The sequence below is a fragment of the Hippopotamus amphibius genome, chromosome 16 (assembly GCF_030028045.1).
Source record: "Hippopotamus amphibius kiboko isolate mHipAmp2 chromosome 16, mHipAmp2.hap2, whole genome shotgun sequence".
NCBI lineage: Eukaryota > Metazoa > Chordata > Mammalia > Artiodactyla > Hippopotamidae > Hippopotamus > Hippopotamus amphibius.
This window is the reverse complement of record NC_080201.1, coordinates 32,280,412-32,298,680: the sequence shown is the minus strand read 5'-3', so window position 1 is coordinate 32,298,680 and position 18,269 is coordinate 32,280,412. Positions and strand designations below refer to the sequence as shown.

At 34.6% G+C, this 18,269-nt stretch overlaps 1 protein-coding gene across 15 annotated transcripts in view; it reads left to right on the top strand.

Annotated features, from left to right (window-relative positions):
• The window catches only part of CHD9 (chromodomain helicase DNA binding protein 9), a 172,801-nt gene that overhangs the window by 19,495 nt on the left and 135,037 nt on the right, over positions 1-18,269 (top strand). For 11 of the 15 annotated variants that reach the window (XM_057713163.1, XM_057713158.1, XM_057713159.1 and 8 more), the window contains exons 2-3: positions 5,686-5,791; positions 9,501-11,123. In XM_057713163.1, the coding sequence (XP_057569146.1) occupies positions 9,666-11,123 (1,458 nt within the window). In that variant the 5' untranslated portion in view covers positions 5,686-5,791; positions 9,501-9,665. The remainder of the gene's footprint in view (positions 1-5,685; positions 5,792-9,500; positions 11,124-18,269) is intronic. The other 4 variants (XM_057713156.1, XM_057713155.1, XM_057713157.1 and 1 more) reach the window with 1 other exon arrangement.

Below are 18,269 nucleotides of genomic sequence, written 5' to 3'. Positions count from 1 at the left end.
CCCAATTTTTCACAATTTCATATCATCTTCAGATTTGAGGTACTTACTATGAAATTCTTAGATCAGTTAACGATTGGTATAAACCTTGTTGAAACTCACTAATAAGTAACTTTGAAGTACTACATTAAAACCAGGAGTTCTCAAGTGCCAGGATTCATAAAATATCAAGATCAGAAGGAACTTGAAGTCTTATCTAGTCAGTTACCGATATGCTCCTGGACTCCTCTTTACAAAATCTCTGTTGAGGTCTTGGTTAGCCTGTTTGAAATTTGAATATGTAACTTTAGTAATAAGGAACTCATTATCTTTGTCTTTGGATAACTCTGTTTCAAATACCTTTCTTATACTTAGCCAGAATAATTTCCCCGATAGTTTTCTGGTACCTATCATTCTAGAACTGCCATTTGAGGTCCTACACATAGCATGAGTAATAGTGTGGAAAGAGAACAATAGGACATGTTAGAAAGATAACAAGTAGATTGGTATGATTAGATTGTAGAGGATGTGGAGAGATGGTGGGGTGGTGACTGGAGATGAGAAAAAAATTAAAGGGCATATGGTTGGCATTAGGTAACAATAGGTTTCCATTGACAAGTGACATCATCAAATCTCTGTTTTACAAAACTTAACTCTGGTCACAGTGTGCACGATAGATTACAGTGGGGAAATACTTTGGGCAGAAAGGTCGGTTTTATTGATACAATGTGATTAGCCAAATAAAGCATGTAGGAGAAAGATTTTAGAAGAAAGATTGGTTTTGGACCTATTGAGTTTATACTTGTGGGGAAGTCCAGGAGGCAGCTGGAAAGATAATACTAAACATAAAAAATTTTAAGGTTGTCAGCATGGTGATGATAGAGGATGAGCTTACCCAGGGAAGAGATCTGAAATGAGGCGAGGACTGAGAAGAGAAGCTTTGGGAAGCATGGTTTCAAGTAACTTCACCAAATCTGCTTGCTATTGTCTGAGTATGTCCCATTTTTTTCTGTATTCTTCTTTAAATTAGACACTCGGGCTTGAATATTATACCCAGATTTGGTGTGACCAGCACAAGTGAATATAATATTTTGTTTAATTAGCATCCTGTTGATGGACATCCTGGCTATATTCAGTCTTTTGCTGGAGCAAATAATGCTGCCATAAATACCTGTATCTGCCATTTCACTCATACATGAACATATTTATAGAATAAATTGTTAGAAGGGAATTTGTTCAGTCAAAAGGTATGTGCACTTGAAATATTTATGGGTATTGGCAAATTTCTCTCCTTAGAGGTTTTGCCATTTTAGACTTCACAGCAGTCATATGAGAGTATTTTTTTTCCAACAACTTCACTAATATGTGTTACTAGACTTTGGAATCGTTGTGACTCTGATAGTTGAAAGATGGTACATCAGTGTGGTTCTGATGGACATTCTCTTATTTTGAATGAGAACATGAACTGACTTGGTATCCTTTGCCCATTTTTCTATTAGGCTATTAGTATTTTATAGGAAATCTTAATAAAAAAGGAGCACCTCAGGGAATTCTCTGGCTGTCCATTGGTTAAGACTCCATACATTGGGCTTCCTAGGTGGCGCAGTGCTTAAGAATCCACCTGCCAATGCAGGGGACATGGGTTCGATCCCTGCCCCAGGAAGATGCCACATGCCGCGGAGCAACTAAGCCTGTGTGCCACAACTATTGAGCCTGTGCTCTAGAGCCCGTGAGCCACAACCATTGAGCCCATGTGCCACAACTGCTGGAGCGCACTTGCCTAGAGCCCATGCTCCGCAACAAGAGAAGCCACAGCAATGAGAAGCCCACACACTGCAAAGAAGAGTAGCCCCTACTCACCACAACTAGAGAAAGCCCCTGAGCAGCAACAAAGACCCAACACAGCCAATAAATAAATAAATTAATTAATTAAAAAAAAAAAGACTCCATACATCTGCTGCAGGGAGCCAGGGTTCAATCCCTGGTCAGGGAAGATCCCACAAGCCACACCACACAGCCTTAAAAAAAAAAAAAAAAAAAAGGAGCACCTCATCAGTAAAAGAGTTGCAGATATTTCTCAGTTTGCTATTTTTTTTTTCGTAATCTAATTTATGATTTTTTTTTGGACTGTGGCTTACGGGATGTTAGTTCCCTGACTGGGGATTGAACCTGCACCCTCGGTAATGAAAGCCACTGGACCACCAGGGAATTCCCTTATTTATGAATCTTTTCATAAAGTTATTTGTATAATCTAATTAGTGATTCTTTAATGACATCTAGATTTTATCCCATAAATAGAAAATAAGGTGAATCTATCCATGTTTTCTTCTAATATTTTCATGGTTTTTCATTTCTGGAATTTATATCTTTGATCCATTTGTAATTTATCTTGGTTTGAGAACAAGGTGTGGATCTAACTCTGTTTTTTGGGGGGGTGGCTCTCCAATTGTCTTGTTTATTTTATAGTTCATTTCCCCCCAATTTGAGATACTAAGTTACTTTTTATTGTATTTGTATGGCTTCTCATGTGTCAATACCACAGTGTTTTGATAAATGGAATTTTATAATGCTTTAATATTTGGTAGGATGAGTTCTTCCTGGTTGTCCTTCCTTTTCAGATCTTTTCCTGGCCTTGCTCTTCTTCTGTTTAGAAATACCTTATCTGCCTCTAATAAAACTATTGGACTTTTTATTGAGACCACATTAATTTCAGACAGTATATGGAGAGTTCGTATATTTATAATAGTATACGGAGAGTTTATATATTTATAATATTGAGTTTTCTGTCTAAGAGCATTTTATATAAAGAGTGTGGATTAGTTATCAACATTTAAAAATCAGGGAATTTCCCAAAGAAATCTGGATGGATTTCCAATTCCTCTTTATAACTTAGAAACAGTTAACTGAAGCTGACTGGTGGCTGCTCCTTTGTACTTTTTAGCTAGTCACAGTTCTATTCTGGCCAGCTTCACTCATTTATGTCTCCGGCCTGACCGGTAGAATTTGCAGCCTGAATGTACCTGTAGAGTTGGTTGTCTGCACTGAAAACAGAACCCCATAGTTAAAAATTATTAGATTCGATCCATTCTCTTGAGATTCTTTTGTATCTTGGTTCTGTTAACTGTTGTAATTAAGTCTGTCTCCCAACCTAAAATCACTTTCGTTTAAGCTGAAACAGACAAGCTGATGATAGAAATTCTGCGGTACGCTATTGGAAAATTAATTAGTACTATTTCAGTGTAGTTTCACCTAGTTACGGTCACAAAATTTTACTAGTATTAAGCTAGTAAACCTTGTCAAATTCTGTACTATCTACTTGTCATGTAGTTAGAAGCACTGTAGGAACACTTAGGAAATAAGTAACATAGGACCAGTAGTTGAAGGTTTACTCCTTTAACATTAAACCTTTTATTTTAACCATTTTAGATAAAATTTTTCCCATTTCAGTAAATGGGGAATATTTTGCCTATACCTTTGAGAAGAGAAGCTTTAAGGGAGACGTAAGTCTTCAGGAATTTGAAGTTTTGTCACAATTAGATTTATTTTAAACAATCTCAATGTAAATAAATGCCTAGAAAGGCAGAAGGAAATTTGACTTGAGGTAAAGAACTTTTTAACAGGTATTCAAGCATAGTTTGAATGCCTTAACAAGAGGCATTCTAGAAGTACACAGACCTTTTTTTTTTTTTAAACAAAGAAATGGCGGTCAGGTTTGCCAACTTTTTCTTTTGCCAAGTAAGAATATTCTTTTCTATTTAATTTTAAGGATCTAATTGGCTTTATTAAGTGATTCATGAATTGGGCAGCATCACATCTAGCAAATAGAGAGGAATTCCCAGGATATTCTTTAAAATGACTAATATCCCTGTCATCATTTTATTTTTTAAAAAATGTTTCTGGGTCCAACTATAAGTGTTTTGGTCACTGTCATTGGAAGAGGAGGTGCTATTTGCTATCTAACAATAACTTCAAATGTTAGTAGCCACAGTAAAAATGTTAGTCAAGTGTTAAGCCAACGAAGAAATTGTAATCAGTGAAATAGTTCCCTATTGCCTCTAGGAGAAAGTCCAGATTTCTTAACATGGCTAATAAAAAGCCTGGATACCTGACCTCTGCTTGCCTCAGGACAGCTCTCTATTTGGCTGATAGCATGCTGTGGCCACATTATGCTATTGAGTAGTTCCCAAAATGCCTTGTCCTGTCTCACCTCTGGATATTTCTTTAGTGTTCCCTCTGTGCTCTTGCCAGTTTTAGGTACAATGCAAGAGAGTGAGGGGATTGTAAAAGACCTGTTCTCAACCCTAATAGGGGTTACAGCTTGCTGGTAGAGAGAATATTCTACCTTTCATCTTTGAAGCAGACAGGACTGTAGTTAATAGTTTGTATTGTTACTTTGTTCTTTGGTTTTTTTACAGATGAAAACAAAAAGTATATGATCTTCTCAAGGTCATACAGCTAGGTGGTAGTAGAGCCAAGACTCAGGTCTAGTGTTTGTTTGAAGTATCATGTTCATTCTAATTCCTATGTAGTCATTCACTGATTTAGCAAAAATGTATTGCATGCCTACTATGCTAGGCAACATACTAAGGATACAAAGATTATAAAGGTGTTCCTTTTTTCCAAGGGTGTAGCGTCTACTGGAAAGAAAAGGTAATGTATTATCACACTACAGTATTATTTATCGCATGCACAGGTTACTAGACAGGGTTGAGTAGGCAGAGCCCTTCTATAGGAGGTGAATCCTAAACTGAGTTTTCTCCAAGTACAAATATGAAATAGCTATAAGTAGCTCATAAATAAAGTAAAAATTAACGTGGCACAAATTTAATACTGTATAAAAATGCTGCAGACATGACTATAATAGAGGACTGAGTAATTTGTTAGGGATCAATGGTTATATTAAGTTGGGAAAGCTATTAATGTGTAGAAATTATTGGGAAGACTAATTCATTTAGTCTCAAAAATATTGAGAAACTTATTTAGAGAATATAGAAATGTCTTGGAGAAAAAGCAACTATTAGACACTAAGGAAAGTAAATTTACCATTGAACTAAGTTTCTTTATATATATGTTTGTTTATATATATATAAAACATATTACATATATATTATATTATATATAATATATTCTGTCATAGAGCACCTATTTAAAGGCCTTATTTTTACTCTTATGGCCCAGTTCAAATGTTACCTCTTCTCTATGCCTTTCCTGATCTTTTCCGGACCTTTTTTTTTTTTTTTTTTAATTCATCTATTTATTTATTTATTTATTGGCTGCATTGGGTCTTCATTGCTGCTAATGGGCTTTCTCTAGTTGCAGTGAGTGGGGGCTATTCTTCGTTGTGATGTGTGGGCTTCTCATTGCGGTGGCTTCTCTTGTTGCAGAGCACGGGCTCTAGGCGCATGGGTTTCAGTAATTGTGGCATGTAAGGTGAACTCAGTAGTTGTGGCTTGCGGACTCTAGAGCACAGGCTCAGTAGTTGTGGCTCACGGGCTTAGTTGCTCCGAGGCATGTGGGCTATTCCTGGCCCAGGGGTTGAACCCATGTCTCCTGCATTGGCAGGCAGACTCTTAACCACTAAGCCACCAGGGAAACTCCCGGACATAATTAATTGCTATCCAGTCTGTGCTACCATAATATAGTGATTTGTAGACATCTCTGCTAAGATGTATGTCATGTTATTTGTTTATGTGTTTTCTTCCCCTCTAGATTATGAATTTTTTGAAGGCAGAGGTTCTGTCCTATTGATATCTGAATCCATTTTATATGATCATCATGTTTGGCATCGGATAACTGTAGAAATGAAGATATATAAGTAATTTGATTTTGATTCTACATACTTGTTTTAATTTTAGAAGAATTCTGTCCCCAAAATGTCTTAATTTAATGTGCTTAATTGATAAGGTCCCCTACAGCATTATTCCAACTTGTATTTCTACCTTTATTTTCTCTTTTTCTCCTTTTGTATGCTCTGCAATGGTCATACTATTCCCTAAATATATACTTCCTTCCTGCCTGCCATTTCTTTATTCCTGAATTCTTTGCCTGGCCTTTCCTTCCAATCCCTTTTATAAGATCCCTTCAAGTGCTAATTGTTCTAAGAAGCCTTTCCTAAATAACTTCCCAAATATGCTGTCTCTTTTCTTTATAAATCACCTTTTAAACTTGTGCCTCTCTCTTAGGCCATGTTTATCATATTGTATTCAACATATGGTGTGCTTTTCTTGTGCCATTACTCCTTATCTCCCCCATTCAGATTCTGAACTTCCTGAGGGCAGGGGCTTTTGTAGTTTCTACAGAGTTGCTTTGGATATAACAGACAGTTCATAAATATTTGCTTAATTAAATAGTCAGTTGAAATTGGACTGATGTGATGTTTTTATAAAGTTGGAAAATAGTACATTTACTAGAATGAAATAAGATGATAGATCTTAAAGAGGAACTTAATTGAGCATTGTGTCAATTGTAGAATAAACTGTTCAAATCAAAAAGATGACTTCTTTTTAGATTTTATGGGAATTTTTTCATAGTTCACCTTTAGTTCCTATTTTTATAACTAAGGTTGATGACTTACATGTATCTTCTTGCATGTGAAATGTATATCTTCTTAGTATAGGGAGGCGTCTATATTCATTTTCCTCATTAGATGTTCCTCCTTTGTGTGTACTTTTATAAAAGCACAAGTATTGTATTATATTGGTGATGGTCTATTTACTTGTCTTTATCCCCCTTCAGAGGTCAATTATTATTCATCATCCTAGTGCCTAGAAGTTGTTTATCAATAAATGTTTGTTGGAAGAGTAAATAGCAAAATTGTTTTCTTAATCAAAATTTTTACTTCTCCCCATATTTTCAGTAAACTTCGGGTTACATAAATGTAGAAAATACTTTGCTTTAGCATAATCTACCGTAATTGTACAAAAATTCAAAGACTATACTATTTCTTTCCTAAGTGGAATATTACTTCTCATCATAAAGTTATTTCCAGAAGAGTGTTCTAAAAAGCCTTTAACTGTTTAAGAATAAAACAAAGGTACAAGCCTGTAGTACACAGTATAAATCCAGAATGCTTTATATTTTAAGTTCACTGTTATCACAATAATTAGGAATATATGAACTAATGCCATATGCTTCAGATAGTGTACCTCAACATTCGATTGAGCAGTAATTTTTTGTAGTACTGAGTTCTGAACTCTTGAAGTAATGCATTTTAGATATTCAAGAAATTACTTTAATCAACTCTAAGATACATATTTTTTCTACTTTTAATATTTTTGAAATTAGGATATGTCTCAGTCACTGTCTGCCCAGTGGCTGTCAGCAAGTAGCTGTCATTGCCTGTGTGTACAAAAACTTAGTCATAGCAATTTATGTTGCCATCACTTCAGTTGGGCTATATACATCGGTACTACACATTTAATTATTTAAAATGTCTCTAAAAAGATACACTATTGTTCAGCTTTTTTAAAAAAGTTCTTGATTATGCAGAGCGGCACAGAGGCAAAGTAGCAGAATATAAATTTAATATTAGTGAAGCAAATATTTGTTGTTGAAGAAATGACAGCAATTCCATATTTTCTTACAGAGCAACAATTAGGTGTCTTAGGGACCAAAAAGGGCACTTCATGGGAGAAGAAATTGTCAAATCCTTTGGAATAAGTCTAAGTCTGAAAGTGTTCTTAAAAGTTTTTTTCAGGGCTTCCTAGGTGGCGCAGTGGTTAAGACTCTGCCTGCCAATGCAGGGGGCATAGGTTCGATCCCTGCTCCAGGAAGATCCCACATGCCACGGAGCAACTAGCCCGTGCGCCACACACACACACACAAAAGTTATTTCATACATTATAAAAATAAAAATTCAAAGCAGTATAGTGTCATAGTTTATTTCTTCATGTTACATCAACTAATGATGTACCTTGTATTTGATAACATAGTAGATTTGGTAACTTCCATTGTATTTCTTCCTTTTTCCTCTTGGTAAATAATCATACATCCATTAAAAAAATAGAGGACATTGCTTTCCTGATTAATGAGCTAGGTATACATAGATGTTCCCTTGTCTAGAGTCTATAATAGAACATAAGATATGTTCTGGAAAAGTGATTTAACCTACTTTTTTTTTTTTTGGCTAATGCTATGTCCAGTTCAGAATGTATAGCACTCTATCTCCTTGGTCTCACAATTATAAAATCTAGAAAAATAATTTCTTCTTTTTTTCTGTATTTTACTTTTTCTAAAATTATATATTTGTTAAAACACTTGTATACCATTGTGATTGATAAGTTCATTTCTAGGTACAATTAATATAGATTTTGGTAGTTTTTCTTTCTCAGAAATTTTCAAAAGTATTTCTTCATTTAGATAGTGAGCAGATGTTTTGTTTAGGATATTTATATTTTCTAAAATGGACCTCCCAATATAGAAGTTCTGGAAAAGTTTCTTAGACCTTTGCTAATTTTTGAATAAACTAATATGTAGAAGAGCAAGAAACTCCATTTGTGGTTCTGTGTGGAAGGCAGTGGGGGCAGAACCCTAAATTACCTTTTTTGAAAACGTTTGAATTGATTCAAGCCTCAAACATTAGCAAGTAACCTATTAGATCCTTTCCACACATAAATTGTACGTATATATATGTGACGTGTGTGTATAAATGTTATTTTTTTCTCTTGAGATTGTCATAAGACTAATTTATTGCTTAGCTTAAGCTACTGTTTGTTTTTGCCTCAGTTTGATTATCAATACACTTTTTGTACAGTTTAGTAAATATGAGAAGCAACAGGTTATTTCAAATGATTTAATGACGGGGGACTTAAGGATAGAATAACGAATATAACTGTTAACAAAAAGGTGCTTGGTTTTGCTACATGGATGTCTGAATCAGTTGACTGTCAGGAGGTTTATCGTCCGTGGTAGATGAGCAAGAGGACAATGCTAGCAATATATTGCAACATCCCCAGCATACCACAAGTCTGTGTTGTCTGTCAGCTGACCAGATGGCTAACTTTTTTCTCACTTAGGGCCAGCTTATCATGACCTTATACAATTGCTCTTCTTGATGTAGTTCCACGTATACCCTATGAAACAGTAGCTTTATCTGCTCAAGAGGTCTAGAGGAAAAGATCACAACATACTTGCTAATCTAAGAGGATATGATATCAGTTATCTTAGCAAGACATAACTTTAAAATGTAATACATAAGTGTTTTATACATGCTAGAGCTGGTGGGGAATGATGGCGTTTAATGGTATGGGAGAGGGTCTGACATTCCATTCTCAAGGTTACATTCTGTCATAACATATGAATGCAAAAATGAAGTAGTATACATTATTACTTTTAAATGCATATAGTCATGTCACCTGTACCAGCAGTTTTTCCTTGTAGGGAATATTAATCAACTGTTTGCAATGAATTACTCTACCAAAACATACTATACACTGAGATTTTATGTTTTTGAAATCATATATAAACTTTGTAAAACTTTAATGAATATTCATTATTAAACTTTGTTTTTTGTTCTTATTTCCTAGGATTCTGACACTTCATGACATGTCATTATCTAGAGCAATAATGAACATTGACCTGTTTTGGATTAGTTGATGACCTTTGGAAATGATCCAATAATATCTACTACAGAGAAGCTGAATATACTCCATTTGGAGTGAACAGCCCAGATTGTTATTGAAGTTTTCAAGATGACAGATCCAATGATGGACTTTTTTGATGATGCCAATCTGTTTGGTGAGACCTTAGAAGGTTTCTCAGATGATGCATTTGTACAGCCAGGACCTGTTTCACTAGTTGATGAATTGAACTTGGGTGCAGAATTTGAACCTTTGCACATAGACTCACTGAACCATGTTCAAGGTACTCCAGCACATCAGAAGATGACTGATTATGAACAGCTAAATCAGTTTGATTCAATGAAATTTCACCAAGTTAATCAGTCTTTTGGTAGCCCAGCTGAACATGTGTTATCTCCACACTCTCAGTTTAGTTGTTCTCCGATTCACCCTCAGAACCAACCCAATGGTTTGTTTCCAGATGTAGCAGATGGCAGTCCAATGTGGGGCCATCAGACAGCTGCTAGCATTTCAAGTCAAAATGGGTCTCCTTTTCACCAACAAGGACATTCTCACTCTATGCATCAAACTAAAAGCTTTGTGGCACACCATGACTTTGCCTTATTTCAGGCCAATGAACAACAAACACAGTGCAGTTCGCTACGCTCACAACAAAACAGAAGTAATCTTAACCCAGGGCAAAATTCTCTTAGCCAGTCTAAAAGTTTTATGGATGTTAATGTTTCTGGTCCACACAGAGTCAGTGTTAACCACCCACCACAAATTAATAATGCATCTACTTCACAACAGTCCCTTTCAATGCAGCAATTTTCTCAGACACCAAATCCTTCAGTACACTTCCTCAAGTGTAGCAGTCATCAAGAAGGAAATTTTAATGGACCTTCTCCAAATATGACTTCTTGTTCTGTCAGTAATTCACAGCAGTTTTCTTCACATTATTCCTTTTCCAGTAATCACATGTCACCAAATAGTCTTCTTCAGTCCTCTGCAGTTCTTGCACCTAATCATACAAATCAGACTTTATCTGATTTTACTGGGAATAATTCCTTTTCACCTCACAGGGGAATCAAGCAAGAATCGACTCAGCATATGCTAAATCCCAATACATCACTGAATTCAAATAACTTCCAAATGTTGCATTCATCACATCCTCAGGGTAATTACAGCAATTCAAAATTATCTCCTGTGCACATGAACTTCCCAGATCCTGTTGACTCAGGAACTCACATGGGCCATTTCAATGATCATGTAGAGACTAATGGCTTTTCATCTTTAGAAGAGAATTTACTTCATCAAGTGGAATCTCAAACTGAGCCATTCACAGGACTTGACCCAGAAGACCTCCTTCAGGAGGGTCTCCTTCCCCAGTTTGATGAGTCAGCATTTGGGCAAGATAATCCAAGTCATGTTTTAGATCATGACCTTGATCGGCAATTTACTTCACATCTCGGAACACGGCCTTCTGATATGGCTCAAACTCAGTTGCACACTCAGGCTCGGAGTTGGCATTCATCACTTTCTAATCATCAGCATTTACATGACAGAAATCGCCTATGTTTACAGCGACAGGTATGTAGCTCTAATTTTGGTGGTTTGGGGTGGGGTGAGTTTTTACTCATTGAGTTAATTTCATGAGACATTCAAAATTTCTCAAACTCAGTAATTCTTTCAGGTGAATGTGCATATTTTGATATAGGTTTCTGTTGCTTCAGTAGTCATATTTGAAAGTGATTCATTGATGTGCTCAAAGCAGTAGATTTCTATATTTAGAAAATTATAAGGTATTAAGATGTCTTTTGTAACTTTCAATCATGATTGCCTTTAACAGAAAGATTTATTATCAAAAACAAAAACTTAATTAAAAAGAAAACAATAGATTGGGAACATTTTATTGCAAATATAATGGACATAGAGTTAATAGTCCTATTAAAAAGTTCATATAGTTTGATAATTAGGTAAAACATAAAGAGTGAAATTCAAAAAAGATGTCGAATTAGTAAACACAACATTCAGAATAATATGCAACTTTAGTAATTCATTTACAGCGTGATTTCATTTTTACCTATTAGAAAAAATTTTTTAATTTTGATGCTTAATGCTGGCAAATTTATGGTGAAATTGGAACTTACATAGCTTTGTAATAGATACAGATATTTTGGGAAGCAGTTTGGTGGCATGTTTGATTATACAAATGCTTTATTACAATTATCCAAACATAGCAAAAGTAATATACCCAAAGATATTTATCTTGCTGTATCTATAAGGGGAGATTGGAAACAGCACAGTTTATTGTCATAAACGTATTAGATGGACTGTTATAGCTCATAAAGACTTTGAAGACTGATAATATGTTAATGATGGGGGAAAAGCATAATTCAAAATTAAGATCACAGTAGATTGCTTATGAGTACAAGCTCTAGTACCAGACAACCTGGATTAGTATCTTGGCTCATGTTACTTATTAGGTTGCGTGACTTTTAGCTAGTTAAATAATTTCTATGCATCTCATTTGCTTCATCTTTAAATATGGAATAATAATAGGGCTTTGATAAGGATGAAGAGGGTTACAATATGTAAAAGTGCTTAAAACCGTGCCTAGAATATAAGTGCTTAATAAATGTTTCTATAATTATACTTGTCTTCATAGCAGTATAAAAATGTATGAAAAATACTGAAAGGAAATAAATTGTTTTAGGGTAGTGCAGTTACACTTTTTTTTTTTTTTGTAGTTTTTGTCACGTGAATGAATGTATTTTAAAATTTTAAAAAATGTATTTAATGTAATATATTATTTTTCTGAAAGTTTGTTGTTAAATTAAAAATTTATAAAATGCTTCCATACCTTGTTTACCTGTGAGATTTGGTAGACAATGAAATATACCATGGTTCTTGAAATTAAGTATGTAGGAACCATTTTTCTATTTCAAAGCCTTGAAGTGTTTGAAAAAGATAAAATCTTTATCTTCTGCTTTGGGGATCATAGTATTTTCAGTACCATTTTTGAATTGTCTAGATAGATTTAAGATATTTAAAAGGGATTTGTAAACCCTCCTCCTCCCCTTCTTTTTGTGGCCTGAACATAATAATGATTTTGCTCCCTCTACTGGAAGAGAGTCGAGCATCTTACTCAAGAGGACACTGAGGGAAAACCTCTACTGATGGAACCTAGGATCATTTATCTACTTTTTTTTGTAGATTTCTGACTGCTTGACTAATTAATTTGTCCAGCATATAATTGAAATTATAAAATCTGAAATTTATTAACTTCTTAATTTTATTTTTCTAAAGATTTTTTTTATTAATATTTTCCTAAACACGTTCTATTGGCTTTAAAAAGAAGTAAAGACTCCCTTTTATAGATTTGGAGTGAATGGGGGTAAGTGTAAATATCTAAAGTAGTTCCTGATACTAATATTTAGATATTAGTACTAAATCTAATACTAATACTGCTAAAATTTAGATGTCAGTACTTAATGCTATCTGAGAGATTTCTTCAGACCCATCAGCATCAGCCTTTAATAAATCACCTTACCTATACTGATACATTCATAAGGCTTTATTTAAATCTACTCACCTTTTTGTTTCAGAGTTTGTTTTGCTAACTTCTTTTTCTTCTTTTTGTTACATATTTAAAAACTGATAAAGGGCAGTTGGTTTTGAATACTTATCTGACTTATTGAAAGTCTGTTCTCAAGTTTCCTATTATTTCTTAGTGTTAAGACTTAGAGTTGGGAATTTTCTCATTGTCAGGGTCAAGAGGAGAGATGGATTGGTAGAGAAGGTAGGAGATTATTATGATTAATATGGATTGCATATAGGTTTTATATGTACAGAATTATGTCAGATATCTTAAATACGTGAAATTTAAGTTACTTAATATGTATAAATTTATGACAGATTTTGGCAGAGCATATGTCTTTTTTTTTTTGTTTTTAATTGGTTGCGTTGGATCTTCGTTGCTGCACTCGGGTTTTCACTAGTTGTGGCGAGCGGGGGCTACTCTTCCTTGCTGCGCTCGGGCTTCTCATTGCAGTGGCTTCTCTTGTTGCGAAGCATGGTCTCTAGGCATGTGGGCTTCAGTAGCTGTGGCTTGTGGGTTCTAGAGCACAGGCTCAGTTGTGGCGCTCGGACTTAGTTTCTCTGTGGCATGTGGGATCTTCCCGGACCAGGGATCAAACCCCTGTCCCCTGCATTGGCAGGTGAATTCTTGTATGTATGTATGTATGTATGTATTTTCAATTTTACTTTTTATTTTTTGGCTGCATTGGGTCTTCGTTGCTGCGCACGGTCTTTTCTCTGGTTGCAGTGCGCGGGTGGATTCTTAACCACTGCGCCACCAGGGAAATCTCCATATATAAATCTTTTATCTGTGTAATTTTGGCAGTTTCTGAATGGTTATGGTTACTACATAGCCAGAATGTTATATTATTACAGTTTTCCCCAGGTTCTATGAAAAGAAATTTTTTCTTAGGGTTTTTTTCCTTTTAACTCTTTTAAATTCAGTAATTTCATTTCAGACTAAATTAGCATTGTTAAATATGTGTGTAGAAGTTAGCAGATTAAAAAGTAATAAAGTGGCATAATTTCTGATTTATCAAAATTTTAAAAAGGACACATAATTGTTATAGCCAAAACAAGATATTTGTTAATCTACTATTTGAAAACTCATGGGTGGCACTCTGTTTAGAATTTTAGAAAGCTTCACTGAGAATACTGGAAATGTAAAGAATAATAAAGAATAATTCTAAGCCTTGCTTTTTCTTATTCCTCAACTGAGGTGGGGTGTTTGTGGATATAATTTCAAATGTCTTAGAGTCTTTGTCAGTCATTAAAAGCAGTGAATATCGCTGAGAACATTTCTTACATAATTGACGCTAGAATTTTACCATTAAAAAAAAAGAAAAGAAAAAAGATGAGACGCTACAGGAAGTGTTTGTAAATGTAAATACTCACAAAACATAATAGAGGAAATACTAGCTTATTTTCATCTCTAATTTTTAGAGCAAAGGAATTTTGAGAGAATAATACTGTAAACTTTACATAGCTCTTTTATGACAAGTAGTGCTGTTTTGTAACACAAAATCTTTCATTTTTCTCTTCTTGTTTGTAAAGTGGAACTACTATATGGAGCACTGTGTGATCTCTCAATGTTTGTAAATTAAATTTCACTGTTATAGAAATTTTACAGTAATGATATGTGGGATGGCTAAAATAGCAATCAACATAGGAAATAGAGTTTTATGATGTATATAATTATACATAATTCCTTGTTGGCTTTTGTATTCTGATGAATTTGTTACTTTAGTTACTACCATGAATTTTTATTTCCTTTGTTTCCCCGAAGGTAGGGAAAGTTACATTATTTATAAGCTTTAAATAAAAGAAAATTAGAGAAAGGTTTGAACAGACAATTGTAAGGCACATTTTAAAATATTGGATTTTGGGGAATTCCCTGACGGTCCAGGACTCCGCTTTCACTGCAGGGGTCAGGGTTCAATCCCTGGTCAGGGAACTAAGATCCCCCAAGTCATGCCACGCTGCCAAATAAATAAATAAATAATAAAATATTGGATTTTTTTCTGATGAAAAATTTAATACATAATTATTATTTTAAAATTGGAACACAAAACAAACAGATGAAAAATAAGTTACTTGTAATATCGCAACATTTTGTTGTATGTTTTCAGTGAGACCTGTTGTCTGTCTCTACCCTGTCATCTGTCATCCACCTACGTATTTTTGCATTTTTAAGAAACAAAGTTGAGATTGTATAGTTTATGCTGTTTGGCAAATTGCTTTTTTTACCTTACAATTAAATATGTTGCAGACATCTTTCACGTCATAAAATATTTTCCTGAAAATGATTTTGAATGGCTAAAAGTGCCATCGTAAGGTTGCTAAAATACCATATAAAAGTAAAGTTATTATTAAGATCTGGAAAAATCTGAATCAGGGTAATTAAAATGTGTTTATATTTTTGTTGTGTTTATTACCTTAATAGTTCAATTTAAAGTAGGTACATAGTAGTAAGCAAAAATTAAAATAACTGGCACTATGATAGAGCGCTTATGTTTGTGTCAAACACTGTTCTAAATACTTAACATATGTTATTAACACATTGATCCTTCACAACAATCCTTTTATTTGGAATCAGTTATTTCCTTCAGGTTCCACCGGAGAAAACTGAGGTACAGAAAAGTTAATATACTCCAAGTCACACAGCCAGTGTAGAGACAGCCAGTGGTCAGACTGGATTCAAATCAGATTTGACTCCATTATATATGGTCTTAACTACGTTCACTTTACTTCAAGGTATAGTTAATGCAGTGTAATATATAACAATAATATACTAAATTGGTGGTCCCCAACCTTTTTGGCACCAGGGACTGGTTTCGTGGAAGACAGTTTTTCCATGGAAGGGCGGGGATGGTTCAGGAGGTAATGCGAGCAATGCGGAGTGGCAGATGAAGCTTTGCTGGCTGGCTTGCTGGCTGCTCACCTCTTACCTGCCACTCACCTCCTGCTGTGTGGCCCAGTTCCTAACTGGCCGCGGCGGACCCGGGGTTGGGGACCCCTGTACTAAATGATTTCTCCCTTCTCACCTCACCCACCCACCCCTTCAAAAATCTACCTTACTGGTGAGGCAAAAACTTGCTTTAGAATCTTTAAGTGGTGAAGAGCATTCATCTCATGTTTTCTGGCTGTATTGACAGGTAGTTTACTCATTATCAGTGGGGAAAACACCCCCGAAACAAAACAAAGGACAAAATAAAGTGAAATGGCTATTGCTTCCATAAATGTTTTGACTTTTTTCTTAATAAGATTGTGTTTAAGATAACAACAAATGCCCTGAAGGTAAACCTGATAATTATCTTCAAATGTTTGAAGGACTTTAGAGGTCAGAATTGGGTCTGCTAAGTGGAAGTCACAGAGAAGCACGTTAGTATAAGGAAGTTTGAAGTAGAGTTTTTTTCACTGAAAGCAGAGAGATAGAATGGCTCAGGTGTGTCGCAGGAGGAATTCCTATAGGGAGTATAAAATGGACTAAATTGGTAGCTTCTTTTCAACTCTTAAGATTCTATGGTTGTTAATTTTGGGTTTCTTTGCAAGATATGTCATTCATATTGCCTATTTAGCACCTCAGTGGCATTACAAATAGTGAAGAAAGAAAGAAATGTGACAAGTTCTCTGCTATCCAAGAATATCAAGGAATTATTTCTCATAGATGGGTATATTTTCAGATAGTTGACATGTATTCTATTAAGCATCAAAACTTTTAATTATATGGCTCTCCCCCTATCCCCCAGGATGATGGTGATGGTGGTAGAATGATCAGTTAGGAAAAGATGAAAAGAAATCTTAGATTTTTATAGGGAGGTCTTATGTGTTCAAATTTGTAATGGTTATTGTTATGCCTCCAGCAGTCACACTCACTTAAGTAAGAATTAATTGGAACACATTAGATATTTGAAAGTTATCTTAAGCAGAAGCATAGCTAATTTTGCCTGTAAGTGAAGTTGTTACTTAAAAAAAGAGGAAAACCTCTCTAAAACTAAATGTAAACCTAAAGCAAGGAATTTGCTATACTTTGCTCATACCCATTGAATTCAGATGATCCCCAGCTCTTTGCTAGGTTTTTTGGTTTTTTGGTTTTGGGTTTGGTTTGTTTGGTTGTTGTTGTTTTTATAGTTGTGACTTTTCCACACCAGAAAATCAACAGGTAATGAATAACTTAAAAACTTGTCACTCTGCTTATGCCCTAGACAAAAAGAAGAGAAAAAACTACCTAAGTAATATTTAGATTGTTTCATTGAATAATTTAAATTCTTATAAAGTAACATCCCTCTATTTATCAAAATTTGTTTAAATCTTTATGCATTTGGCATAGTATTGCTTATAAGAAGTTTCAAAATTCTATGTTGTCTAAGCCAAAACACAAAATAGAAATTCTTGCAGGAATTTCCCTTTTAGTTGCTTTTTTTCAGTTAAAGTGGACTAGTTTTTGGTTTTGACATTTCTGTCAAATCTTCTAGATTAAAATGGTCTGTTTGGGCTGGGAATTTGTGGACCATTAGCTAGTTCTGAAATATGATCTTAATTATTAAACTATGTAGTGTATTGTAGAAGAATTGAGCTTTGCACTGAGTAACAGAAACTCTAGTTGTTAACAGTAGCTTTAAGGCTGTTGACTTATGACATGCATACTTAAGGGTGAGAGGTGAACAGGAAGTGAATTCCAGGGGTGGGGAAGAGGCAGCAGTTGGTGAGAAATTTGTGGATTAGTGTGTGAAGTGTGTGAAGAACATGAGATTCAAGCCAAACTGCAAAGTAGGTCTAACAAAGTTTTGTTGTATTTAATTTTTTGGTTTGTTTTTGTGTTTTACTCTTAATGTTTTTTCTAAATTGAAGTCTAGTTGATGTATATAAGTTACAGATATATATTGTATTTAATTTTACTGATGAGCTGCACTCCCAAATACCTTAGGACTACTCAGTCATTTACTTATCATTATTAGTATCTGTAATTGAAAAAAAATGTTTTAGGGGCTACTGAGCCATCAAACTTTATTGCTATTATGATAATATGAATACACAGTTGTTTTTGGAATACTTAAATGTGGGAGATCAGGTTTGCTTATTTGGGTAATTGGACTGAAATGATTTTAAATTAAGGAAATATTTTAACACAATATGGTATGGATAATATATGGAAAG